The sequence below is a fragment of the Sinohyriopsis cumingii genome, chromosome 7 (assembly GCF_028554795.1).
Source record: "Sinohyriopsis cumingii isolate HCF-2022 chromosome 7, ASM2855479v2, whole genome shotgun sequence".
Lineage (NCBI taxonomy): Eukaryota > Metazoa > Mollusca > Bivalvia > Unionida > Unionidae > Sinohyriopsis > Sinohyriopsis cumingii.
Window position 1 is genome coordinate 55931743 of NC_142967.1, and position 14397 is coordinate 55946139.

The 14397-nt window shown below is 36.9% G+C and overlaps 1 protein-coding gene across 1 annotated transcript in view; it reads right to left on the minus strand.

Annotated features, from left to right (window-relative positions):
* Positions 1 to 14397, minus strand: part of LOC149795300 (inositol polyphosphate-5-phosphatase A-like) — a 143391-nt gene that overhangs the window by 114489 nt on the left and 14505 nt on the right. Inside the window, exon 2 of the mRNA XM_089965029.1 lies at positions 6519 to 6560. Coding sequence (XP_089821155.1) covers positions 6519 to 6560 — 42 coding nt within the window. The remainder of the gene's footprint in view (positions 1 to 6518; positions 6561 to 14397) is intronic.

A 14397-nucleotide genomic window follows, 5' to 3' on the forward strand; every position in this document is an offset into this window, starting at 1 on the left:
AAGAAGCATGAAAAGTATATAAAATTACATTTTTGCATCCATGCAAACAATTAACTTTTAACTCAATTCCGTTAAAATTACATATGCACAAATTTTTGTTCCAAGAAAGGCACATAATTCAACTAACAGATCAAGTTCTCTCTGTTTAAAATACAATTGATTATACATGTCCAGCTGTTGATGTACATGAAATGACAAATCAAAGATATAAAGATGAACACAAAGATGATGGACAGAGCTCACTCCCTTTTGCAACACTTCATAGATGTACACATATTTAAAGCTATTTCAATGGCATTTCCATTTTGAAGATCCCTTTCATGATTAACTCATTAACCCCTGGTGCCACATTTACATGGCAGGAGGTAGTAGCCTACTGCCGAGATCTGTAGCATCAAGATCACGTATGATACACTGTGGGTGGTATTACTGAAAGCAAGACAGATGTAGCTCTACAATCATACCAAATAATCTGGACATTCTAGATGCGCTACAAAATACTAAGGGAAAAAACTAATTTTTTGGACCTGTTTTTTTTTTTCCACCCAAAATTTGCCCGTGGTCAGAATCCAATTTTGTGTCCGGATTTTAGACTTTTTGGCCTCAGATCTATGGCAGACCAGTCTGAACTGCACACAAACAGGTGAACCTTTGCAAAAAGTAGGATAAGGTGGGCATTTGGAATAAAGAGTGGTCTCGATATGAAAATGATGGGTCTGTTAAGCAAAAAAAAAAGAACTCTAACTTTTACCCTTCTGCTCATATGCGAGCAAAATAACCAATGAAAAACAATGTTTCTAACACAACTAGGCTTTAGGCTAATGGAAAACTCCTGAAAATTGATGTATTATGATGTATTCAGAAATAGTCCCTAAAATGTGTTTCCTACTCGCATTTCAGGCGAAAATGACAAAAAATCCTGGGGTTCATGAGTTAAGCAAAGTGCAATGAAACAGATAGCCAGTCCTGTGACAACTGAATAAATCACTCTGCATCAGTCAACTGGTCCTCTCGTTCATGATAAAGCCCAATGAAACAGAACTAGTCATCCCACGAGTGAGTAAAGACCATGGAGCAATGAATCAGTCATCCCATGAGTGAGTAAAGACCTCTGAAACACAGAATCACTCATCCCATGAGTGAGTAAAGACCTCTGAAACACAGAATCACTCATCCCATGAGTGAGTAAAGACCTCTGAAACACTGAATCAGTCATCCCATGAGTGAGTAAAGACCTCTGAATGAGATAGTTAGTCCTTTATGATTGAACAAAACCCTGTAAAATTAGTCCTTTCACAATTAATGCCCTCCTGAACAGACACAAAGTTAGTCTTCTCGTGATTAAGCCATCCAAAACAGAAAATCAACCCTCTCATGATTTCACAAAGCCCTCTGAAACTGAGTCAGCTCACTCATGACTGAACAAAGCCCTCTGAAAACAAGAATCAGTTGACACCCTCTGAAACAGAACCCGTCCACTCATGACTGAGTAAAGCCTCTGCAACAGACAACTAGACAGTTATGACTGAAAGAAACCAACTCAAACAGAGAAAAAATCCTCTATGATTGAGCAAAGCCCTCTGAAACAGACCAGTCCTCTCATGATTCAGCTTATGAAGAAGAGACAACCTATCTTGAACTCCCAAAGCACACCAGATACTACTACTATTTAGAGTACAGTTCATAGCACCTGACAATAGTACTGTTGAGAGTGCCACTGGGTAGAATTGCTGGCTATTGATATTATAGATGACTTAGCAGTGTGCTTCAGTTACTCAGCAGTTTGGATCAGACTAAAATAATCTTCTGAAGACTTACAAGTGTGTGCGAGTGATTTGGATTTTTAACATAGTTTTAACATTTTTTCAGTCATATCACCACATTGTCCGAAGTGTGACAGTTTATAGTGATGTCCAGCATCAGGGCATCATGCCGCAGACATGTAATATGATGTCCCACCAAGTCACATTATCCTGACACCAGGCAGACCAGTCCTGACACTAACCTCATATTGCTGAGTGCCTAGCGAGGCAGCTGTTAGTACCATTTTTATCAGTCTTTGGTATGACTCGGCTGGGGTTTGAACCTGTGACCTTCCACATCCAAGGTAGATACTCTAACTTCTTGGCCACCAGAACAGTCTGAAAACCTACATGCAGGTGACTCAAAGAATGGCATGTCTAGTAAGTAAGTGTTCTCTCTCTTCCCTGCCAGAAAGTAATTAAGCTCATATCTAAGTAATACAAAGAGAAAATCAAATTGAATACACATAAATGTATATAAAAAATGACAAGGTCTGTAACTGGAGACATTTCATTTTCACACCAAGCTATTGATTTCTTAATGGATTTTGTGTACAGTGTGACACTTTTCAGTATCTAAATGTCATCTTAGTGTTGAAAGTTTTTCTTTTCAGTTATCGCACATCTTTAACATTTAGAGAGCTGTGTGGGAATTAAAAGTCATAAAATATCCACAAAACTTTTCTTTGTCTAGTCAGTGTTATGTTCACCCCAGAATTCTGAAGACTGTGCAGCTTTACTGATATACTGTCATACCAAAGCAAAGATGCTAGCAGATATTTATACATGTGGTTAAATACTTTTCACACAGTAACACTATCTGACCAAAAAACAACAAATACAAATCACAAAAATATTTACACTCACATGTCAATCTATGAAGTATGTGTGACAGCTTGGTGAAAAGGAAAATATATCTACATTAAAATGCCTTAATTACCAAAAAAAAGGGTGCAGTGTTACTGATCCATTGTCATGCCAATGTGAAGAGGCCGCAAATATTTCTTTGAGTTGAGAATTACTTTTCACAGAGAACATTCATTTAAGACCAAGTAGACACCATAAAATGGCCTTTACTTACAATCCCATTTTGATATGACCATCTAATAATGAAAAGCAGTTATACAATTTTTTTACATGACCACATGAGTGGCTATACTGGATGTCTGAGTGGAACTTATTTTCAAGAAGGAATAAGCGGACATCATAATAAGTCTTCTGGTGAAAACTCCATGTCTATAAATTTCCACTCAGAAAAAGCAGCAAAAACCAAGATTTTCAAGATCGCTACCAGCCTCTTACTTGGAATATTTATATGCACAGTCTCTTGCTTGACATAATTAATATGCACAGCCTCTTGCTCATTAAATATAATGATTCCCATGTGGAACATATAATGAGCTCAGTTAATCAAATGCAAAACTGCCTAATTAATAAAAGCTGATCTGCTTACATTTCAAAGTGCCCAAGATCTTGATGACATAAGCCCATATTCCAGTTTTGATTCCAATCCAATCAGAATTATGCCTTCAACAGTAGCAATAAGCTCTGTCAATCCCATGCAAGATCACTTCATAAACATTGATGATCATTACTGAAACAATCCATACTCGTTATGATATGAGCATATATTCAAAGTCTGCTCAAAACTGAATCTCAAATATAGCCACTGTGATGGCTGTAGTTGAAATGAGATTGGTACCATTTTAATTTACAATCAACTAGACATTATATAAAAAAATTTCTGGTGAAAACTCCATAGCAATAATACTTTTCATTTTGGAGTAGCAATAACAAGATTTCAAGATGGCCACAGTGTTGGCCATAATATCCATCAGATCAAAACCATTGTTATTTAGGACCATCTAAACATCATCAGAAGTCTTCTCTGCAGTTGCTATGCCACTGTTCTCATATCTTAATTTCATTCGTATGCAACATTTACTTATGAAGAGGGCAATATCTCTGGAGTTGGACTGCCTAAGAGACAAGGCCTGGACCACTTGGGTGGATATATGGCCAAAGCAGAAAGTGAGAGCATATCAACACAATTGTACATGTATGTGATCAACCTGCAACCAATTGGACAATTGTAATACAGTGGCCAAATGGTTAGAGCATCCACCTTGGAAGCGGGAGGTTGTGGGTTTGAACCCCAGCTGAGTCATACCAAAGACTTACAAAACTAGTACTAACAGCTGCCTCACTAGGCACTCAGAATTAAGAGGTTAGTGTTAGGACTGATCGGCCTGGTTGTCAGGATATTGTGTCTCGTTGGGACATCATGCTACATGTCTGTGGCATGATGCCCCAGTGCTAGACTTAACTATAAACTGGCACACTGCAGACAACGTAGCGATATGACTGAAAATTGTTAAGGCTACATTAAATTAAAACACAACCATAGACAAAGTTTTTTAAAAAAAGTCAAACTGTATGTTTAATACATTATCTCAAAACCTGTACCATTTTTTCTGCAAGATGTATTTTATCCAAACGTTTTGAAAACAAGGAAATATTTCAGGCTCATCTCGCAGTAATCAAAGGGACACAAAAGGCTATGAAAAAGTTGTGTACAGTGTGAGCCCATAATAGCATGCTCCGTTATAACACAAATTCCGATATTACACAGTCGTGATGTGGCTCCCAAAATTTCATATACATGTATTTTTCTCGTACATGAAAAAATATTTCTTTCTTAAAAGTACCCCCCAAAAAACGTTAAAAGTTTATCATCATTTTGGGGAAGAGATTGCGTATGAATAATAAAAGATGATCGTGGCATGACTTCTGCAATTTTATATTTATTTCTTGTACACAAAAAGTAGCCTTTTGTTCTTAAAAGTACACAAAAGAACGTGTAAAATGTTTATTCTGAGATCACGTAGGGCTTCGCTAATGTCGCAAACTTGGATTGTTTTTCTATATTGGCAGCAAAGTATATCATCGGCGACTTTTTAGAATTGGCAACAGTGTTGGCTGTTTAAACTTGTATATACAACCAATGGTTTGGAGTGGTGAAATTCTGAGGCCCCATGAAAGGAAGCCACAAAATGGATAAAAAATGCACCAAAATGTATCTATTGTTACATAAACAAATTCTTTGTCTATATTAACAAACCATCTAAACAGTGCATTGTTATATTTTAATCTGCTTATCTTGACATCTAGCATGAGTACTGCATTGTGAGATATCTGCTTTTTTGCTGTTGACATTTCTGGTAACAGAGATCAACCAGACGAGGCATTATCTCGTAATCAATCTTTCGTCAGATTTTCAGCCTCTTGCTAGTAATTAATATATTTACAAAGACTGACATCTGTATATGGATGGTAAGTAAAATTCCTCTTCTTTTCAGTCAGAATTAAATCCTTCAGAACACCGCTTTGTTAAATTTCGGACACATGCATGGAAGGCAGCATCACACTGCTACCACAAATGTTAAAAAAAAAATAGGCAGGGAGGAAAATAACTAGAATAGACCAAACAATGGTCAGTTCCTTTTAAAAATGTACCCAGATAAAATAGTCTGCTGAAATTTCAAAGGAAACTGATTACATCTGAAGCACCGATTGTTATGAAAACGTACTCAGGAAATGGAGAAAAAAATCAGTCTCAATCATGCAATACAATTATTTGACGTTGCCGCCACAGTATGAAATGGGCATTTGTTTGGTTCTCCAAAGCTGTCCTTTAGTGGTGACTTCAATAATGCATGCACCCTTCATCGAAGAAAACCGACTACAATCTTCAATAAAAACAAAAAACTTTTCTACAAAGGAAGTCAGTACCAGACTGAAATAAAAGTAATGGAATCTGATGGATTTTTGCATTTTCCAATGTGACTGGAACATGTTAACTGTGCTGTGAAAGTTTCCTTTTTACATGGAAAAAGTTTTATGCTTACAAACGCTAACCAACTTTTACCGACTTGGGATGTATTGAAAAGTAAATGTCCTTTGTCATTCGTTACATGATTGTGCTATGTTTTTCCACTGAATTCAGATCAATATGACCTGTGACAAAATTATTTAATATTTTAAATCTCTGTGTGTGTGTGCATATTTTCGATGGAAGTGCTTGCATTATGGATTCATTGTTTATGATGAGATTCGCAGGTGAGTACATGGTATTGATACTCTATTCATGTCATACATTAGACATGTATATATATAAACAGTATTCCCGTATATGTATCAAATCGTGGTTCTCTAAATAAAGTAAACTATTATATACGCCTTCTCAGTTTTCACTATAGGTGTATATCTCATTTAATATGCATCGATTTTAGATGGTAACTGTGCCAATGAAGCACATACTTTACCGCCAGCATTTATTACCTATCCCCACATACCCTGCAATTTTTTTGGGTACATGCATCATTTTCTTTAGCTGACCGACCTGGTTGCTCATAGCTCTATGGCTCCCAACTACTGTGTTATAGCGGGGTCACACAGTACAAAGGGAATGTATTCATGTCAAAGTTGTGTACAAAAGGCATGTATTTCTGTCAAAGTTGTGTACAGAAGGCATGTATTCCTGTCAAAGCTGTGTACAAAAGGCATGTATCCAGTCAAAACTGTGTACAAAAAGCATGTATTCCTTTCAAATTTGTGTACCCAGTACCCGAAGGTAAGAATTCCTGTCACATACTGTGTCAATGAATCAACCTATTTAGCTCAACAGCTAAAAACAAACAAATGTGACCTTCTTACCTTGAGAAACTCCTTCAGCCATAATTTCAACATATGTTCTGGCTGAAATAGAAAACAAATACATTAATCAAAAGTAAGGAAGTGGTTTGCAGATGACAGGAAGAAGACAAAAAGCAAAGAGCAATTAGCCAACATGAAAAGATGGATTTTATTATGTTCACATAAATGCAAGCATTACACATGGATGATGATTAGTTGATTTATATCACTGGAATGAATGAGCTATAAATATGTTGTAAATGATGGGGAAAAATACACGTAAATTACAATGCCAACAATTACAGAATGAGGAAAACCTGTGCATAAAGAACCCCTCAAAGGGATTGATACTCTAGTATGAAAAGAATTTCCAGGAATTCAAGACAAGATCATGTCTCCTTTCTGACTGCTGTTTTACTGTTCATATGATCAGTGAGGTACAAAAATGCTAGCAATAACCTTTGACTGCCAAGATCCATTAGGTCCAATTTTTCAATGTGCTTCATAAAAGTATACAGATGTTAGTGACCATAGGTCAGCACCATTTTCAATGAGAACCAATTACATACTGCAAGTATTTTAGTCAGTGTCGCCATTGATTCAGATAGAACAATGACAAGATGATTTTTCAAAATGGCAGTCAGATGAGTACTATTTTCATTCCAAACCAGTATGGTGTTTCTGAGATGACCATCCATTCTGGAGATCTGACCAGGATCAGGATCATTATAGGAGAAACTATATATTGCAAAAATTAAGTACAATCATCCATCCAGGAGAAGTGGCTGTATCAAGATTTTCATGATGGACACTGGCTGACATTTTTGTACAGGAAGATTTTTATTTGGAGCCATGCTGATATGACCAAGTGTTCAAAAGGTCTGATGGCATGATTTTCATTTAGGACCAACAAGATATTATAAGAAGTCTTTAAGTGCAAATTCCATGTTGATATGGATTTTCAATAAGGAAACAATGGTAACCATGCTGCACCATATTTATAAGAAGTGTTAAAGTGCAAATTCCATGCTGAAATGACCAATAATAGGAGTTTCAAGACGTAAACAATGGTAGCCATGCTGGAATTCAGATCAGCACCATATACATTTAGGATCAACTAGACATAGTAAAACATCTTTCAGTGACAACCCCATTTTACTATAACCATCAATTCTGTAAAAGTACCCACAACAAGAGCTTCAAGATGGTCACCAACCATATGGTATTTAAATTTGTTAATGTGCATCAGCTTAAAAGATAATTATATTTCCAAGTTAGTCTTTTAAGCAATGTACAACAAGCCCTATACAGATTGTAACCAAGATCTAGTTTTGGCACAAGACACTTTTTCACCCAGGATACACCCTCAAATTGCAAGGCTGGAGGCAATAGATTAAAAGGCACTGTTAAATAAACCCTGAAAACTAGGTCAGAGTGATCAAATGTATGTTAAGCCAAGATTCACTATATGGACAAGGTTAGATGCAAATCAGGAAAAAAAAAATTTAAAAACAATTTATGCAATACTGAACAAGCACTAAAAAAAATTCAGTGACCCACACACCTCAATCCTATTATGCACCTGCACTGCAAGTTTGGTAAAAACAGAAATACACCTTCATAACAGCCACCTTTACTCAAGAGACACCTGTATACAACAGCCATTTTAAGCCCCATTCTCCTTCATATATATATGTTCTCTATGTAATGGTCACCTGCCTTCCTGAGTTAAGAGTCCAAGTGTTTCCTACACATACAATGGTTTCTTTCTGCACAGTCTATGCAACCTAAATTTTGCTTTATGTAGAAGGCAGTGATTAGATACAAAAAAATATGTGAATCAATGTGAAAACACTTCTAACTGCGAAGGTGTCAATATGTCAAATTCAAAGTAAGGCAGTTTATATCATTAGGGCAGAGGGCCTATGCATTTGCTGGATGGTGGGAAATATAGCTGTGTTATCACAGAAGAAACAGAAGCTGCCTCTTATAGCAAGTTGAAAGGTATACTGCCTGTGAATGGTAAGCCATCTCTGAGGAAGAAAAACTGTCTTGGAGAACAGATAAAATTCACAAGCCTTTCTATTAGGGTCAGGGCTCAATCAATATTTCAAACTTGTCTATAAAAGCTGGCAAACCTTTGGCTCATGGGTAATAATGGATAGCCATGTAAGGCTTCTTTGGATTTTCTATTCTTCACAGGCTTCTCACCAAAGCTGGCTGTTGTTTAATCTCTAGAGTAGAGCAACTGACTAATCCACACATTATTTGTATACATTGAATATACTTTGAAGCCTAACATGTATAAGCCAGCTGACAAATTATTCAGTCCTCCATTTTACAGTCATGCAAGCTGTCAATTAGTAGTGAAATTATTTTGACATGGTGTACAAAACCAAGTAATATCAGTGATTATTTTAAGTCAGCGATGATTAAATTAACTGGATGGATTAAAGTTAGCCGGATAAAGTAATCTTGTGAGGAATACAGATTTCAAACAGAATAGCATATAAGCATATTTAATAATTTTGACGAATGGTGTATAAATAGAAATCTTAAAATAATAAAAACAACAACAATTATATTCAATGCATGATATCTGTTCAAAAACCATATTTTAAAAGGTTACCCATGTATAAAGGAAACTTTTCCCTTTTCTGGTGGCCACTATGGGTTTGACTATATAGGAGTGTATGTGTGTGATTTGGATTTTTAATGTAGCTTTAAAAAAATTTCAGTCATATGACTATGATGTCTTCAGTGTGACAATTTATAGTGATGTCTAGCACTGGGGCATCATGCCACACACATGTAGCATCATGTCCCACCTAGTCACATTTTCCTGACAATGGATGGGGCCCCAAGTTACCAAGTGGTCTAAAGTGATCACCGTTCCAGATCACTGCCATCTCACCTCTGCGTGGATTCAAGTCTCAGGCTTGGCTAAAGTGGGTATATGAGAAAGCTTGCCAGTAGGTTCTTACAGGTCAGTGGTTCTTCCCAGGTTCTTCCTCCACCAATTATACTGGCCACCATGTATAGCCTAGCCTATCTTGTGCTAAAAAGTAGTGTTAAACCCTACAACAACAACTGACAGTGGCCCAACCAGTCTTAACATTTACCTCTTAATGCTGAACACCAAGCAAGGCAGCTGCTAGTACCATTTTTATAAGTCACTGGTATGATTTGGCCAGGGTTTGAACCCACGACAAGTCTTAGGACTGGTCAAACCTGGTGTCAGGATAATGTGACTGGGTGGGACATGATGCTACATATCTGGGGCATGATTCCCCAGCACTAGACATCATAACTGTATGACTATGTTAAAAATCCAAATAACAGTTGTTGTTGTTTTAGGGTTTAAAGCCATTTTTTTAGCACACGATAGGCTGTACATGGCGGCCAGCATTAATGGTGGAGGAAGAACCCGGAAAGAACCACCAACCCATAAGAAGCTACTGGCAAGCTTTCTCACATACCCACAATCGAGACTCCAAATAACAGAGATACATATCTGACCAACTACAGTAAAGTGAGGGGGCCTCAAGTGGTCGAGTGATCTAAAGTGCTGACCATTACGGATCTCTGACATATCACCTCTGTCTCAGTGGATATGTGAGAAAGCTTGCCAGTAGCTTGTCATGGGTCGGTGGTTCTTTCCTGGGTTTTCCAGGGTTCTTCCTCCACCATTTATACTGGCTGCCATTTACAGCCTATCTTGTGCTGAAAAATGGCATTAAACTCTAAAACAACAACAACAACAACAACAATAAAGTGACTTCAATTTTACTTGTTTGTGAAGTAAACATAAAGTAAACATAAAGGATAATGCTGAAAAACATTTTTTTATCTGTGTTTGCGTTAAAACTTTTAATACACACATACTCTGAACTGAGTTTGAACTGTATGATTGTGCACTGCGTTGAATTTTGAGTATGCATTGTACATTAAAATTTTATTACAGTCAAGCCAGCAAGGTTTTATGTTAAGGGCTACTTTGCCTTTTTCCTATGTCAGTTGTTAAACTATGTAGGGAGAAGGAAAGACCAGCATATGTGGCTAATTTGGAACTGACCTAGGCATCAAAAAGCTGACCTGGGAAAGTAAACATAAAGATGCCAACCATATCCACTTAATGGGAACATCACATCAAATATTCATTTAATAAAAGGAAGTTGGTATGTGTTGTGTTTCTCAGATTCACTAAGCTGTCAAAATCTTATGGAAGTAATAATTATCTTGGAGAACAATTAGGAATGGCTGATTATGATTGGTCAGTTTAACTTAAGGCATACACCCTGGCAGAAATGTTGAATTTAAAGTAATGACTTTGGGCAAATTTTCTCAGTGCAAGAATTTCATGCAAGACAAGCGAAACTTGTTTGACACTGGGAAAAACTAAAGAGTTGTTCTTTCTTGTTAAGACAAGTAAAGGGAGCAGGTGGCTGTCTTATAGGCAAAAACAGGCCTTTTGTGTTAGGTCACACATTTTCTTAGAAAGAACAGCATTAACCCTTTACCTCATGCAAGCGTTTCTGGACACCTCTAATCCATTCACATGGAAGCGCATTTTGATGCCTGCTTTAAACAGCAGCCATTTTAAGCCGGTTTTCGTAGTGCCACTATTAGATACTGCATTCATTTCTCCGAATGACAATTATGTCAGATCACGTGGTCACTGTTTATGCACTGGTCAATATCTGCTACTTAAAGTAACTGGGTCGTAATCTCCACTCTCCAAAATGGCAGTCACGGATTTCATTCAGTACATATGAAGTTTTCATGATTAGAATCACAATTATGAAAGACTCAATAACTTAGGTAAAGACTCTGATATTGATGTAGGCAGCAATTAGTTTTTATAAATTATCAAATTCAGATGACTTAAAGTGATGTAGACGGAGACGAAAAATTTTGAGTATGAGAAATGGCAGCTACGGTTGGTCACGAGGCCTCCATGACATGGCGGTGAACGAGTTGTCTCAAGATTTTAAAGCACATAAAAAATTCTTCCATGAAAAATAATTACACAGCTATAACAATCGGACTTTACTCTTAAATTTTTCCACATATAATTGATGTGTACCAAAAATGTAAAATGGTTAAAATTACTGTTAACCCTTTACCTCATACAACCGTCTTTGGACGCCTATACAAAAGTCGCATCGAAGCGCCTTTTGACACTTCTGCAAAAGTCCCATGGAAGTGCTTTTAACGTCGGCTGTAAACATCAGCCATTTTAAGCCAGTTTTCATAGCGCCACCTTTGGGGAAACCCCTTATTAGATACTACATTCATTTCTGCGAATGACAATTACGTCAGATCACGTGTTCACTGTTTATGTACTGGTCGATATCTGCTATTTAAAGTAACTGGGTTGTAATCTCCACTCTCCAAAATGGCGGTCGCGGATTTCATTCAGTACTTACGAAGTTTTCATGATTAGAATCACAACTATGAAAGATTCAATAACCTAGGTAAAGGCTCTGATACTGATATAAGCTGCAATTAGTTTTTATAAATTATCAAATTTAGATGACTTAGTGATGTAGACACAGACGAAAAACTTGTAGATTTCGAGTATGAGAAATGGCAGCTACGGTTGGTCACACGGCCTCACTGACATGACGGTGAACGAGTTCTCTCCAGATTTTAAAGCACATAACAAATTCTTCTGTGATAAATAATTACACAGCTATAACAATCTGACTTTACTCTTAAATTGTTCCACATATAATAGATGTGTATCAAAAATGTAAAATGGTTAAAATTGCTGTTAAATGTAACATACACTACATTGCTTAACAGTTCACAGGCAGGCTATGCGTATGTGGTCAACTAGGTAATGTGTGTTCTATTTATAGCGAGCTGCACTTTGTCACTATGCTCTATGAGGTAAAGGGTTAAACGTAACATACACTACATTGCTTAACAGTTCACAGGCAAGCCTATGCGTATGGAGTCGAATAGGTAACAGGTGTTCTATTTATAGCACGCTGTACTTTGTAACTATGCTCTATGAGGTAAAGGGTGAATGTATGCAATTTTAATTTTTCATGAAATTTTCTATTTTTTTTTTTTATGCAAATGTGCCTGATATGCCTATGATCCATAATATGCATTGTTTATTCAATTTCATAGAAATCTGTTGATATGCTAGAGTTGTTTATGCACTTTATTTCCATAATTTTATAGTTACTAGTTCACTGATAGAATTAACTGATCCAAATATACAGATGTGTAGGATTTCATAGCGTTATATGAATTAATTTCATTTGTCTGTTAGGACGATAATGATTATCACGAGTTAACAATAACTGCATATTTATATCTGATTTTGAAATGCTTAAAGAATCTTGTAGGTTAGGGATTGCCATGAGCTAGAGTTTAGTGAGTCTTATGCAGTAGTAATCGACAGCATGTATCTTATAGAGTGGAACTGACTAGGTTGGATGTCTAAGGAGTCATGTGGTAGCAAATGCAGAGATATGGGAATCTTTGCTATATGCACTGCTCACATGTTAATTTAGAGTAAGTTCTTGTGAAGCGAGGGTGATGACCTATTGAATTAGGTCAGACTTAGATAAAAATTGAAACTGTGTGGCAATCTTGTCATTCAGGCAAACAGCTCTCTGGAACAGTCTAAAAGACAAAGTCCAGATAAGAGATCGAGCAGTTATGACAGAAGGATCAAGAAAGATCAAACGTATACACATGAAGGCAGGAAGACATGGGATACAAGGAGACAAACACAGAAAGTGACAATAGATGATGCAAATCAAGTGTGGACATTGTGCTTGTTTCACCACTCTCATTATCATGATGAAAAGAAATCAATAATAAAACACTGCTATTGAAATTCTGTAACGTAAATTTGTTTGAATTGGATCTGACACTATTAGTTTATGTCATTGATTAAATTTTTATTCTCTTGTCTAAAGGGGGCTCGTATTGTCTTATTTCTTCTCAATAGGTATGCTCAGTTCTCTGCTGATGTTCTATCTATGCACTCGCACTGGGCAATAAAATCGAGGGATGTCATCCTCTAGATAACGATAGTCGAATCTAATTAACCACCCCTCTTTGCCAAGAGGGAACATCATTACAGATTGATAAAAAGTGATTCATTGTAAAACTAAAAAAAAACCATGTCAGTTTAATGTGATAGACTGTGTATCAATATACACTGTAGTGGGATTCTTACAACATCATAACCAGGAAACAAGATACATCCAAACTAATTGTTTGGGTTTGTTTTTCTGTTATTTTTTTTAAAACATTGTTTATGTGCTTGTCTGTGCTGATGACACTGGACATGCTAGAGAAGTAAACAATTTATAGTGGTCTGATTACCAGACCAAACAAAATACATGTAAAATGTGTTTCTGGTTTGCAGACTGTCCATGTTTCTCTCACTGATTTCACAATCATTATCCATATGGTACAACCCATTTTATATTTTAATTGTCAGTATCACAGTTGTAATACTGTCACTATCAGTATTAATATAGTCCAAAAGATCAACATCTTCGCCAGACCCAAATAGGCATCTTGCACCATCATGATGGGAGTATCGTCCGCATCACTGGTAATGATATCTGTCTGCTCATTGGGGCCCCGAGTGGCCGAGTGGTCTAAAGCGCTCTTCGTTACGGATCACTGCCATCTCACCTCTGTCTGCGGCGGTTCGAGTCTAAGATTCAGCCAATGTGGGCATGTGAGAAAGCTTGCCAGTAGCTTCTCATGGGTCGGTGGTTCTTTCCGGGTTCTTCCTCCACCATTAATACTGGCCGCCATGTATAGCCTATCGTGCTGAAAAATGGCGTTAAACCCCACAACAACAACAACAACTGTCTGCTCATTAAACACTGCCTTAACAAAACAGTGTGCAACACAATCT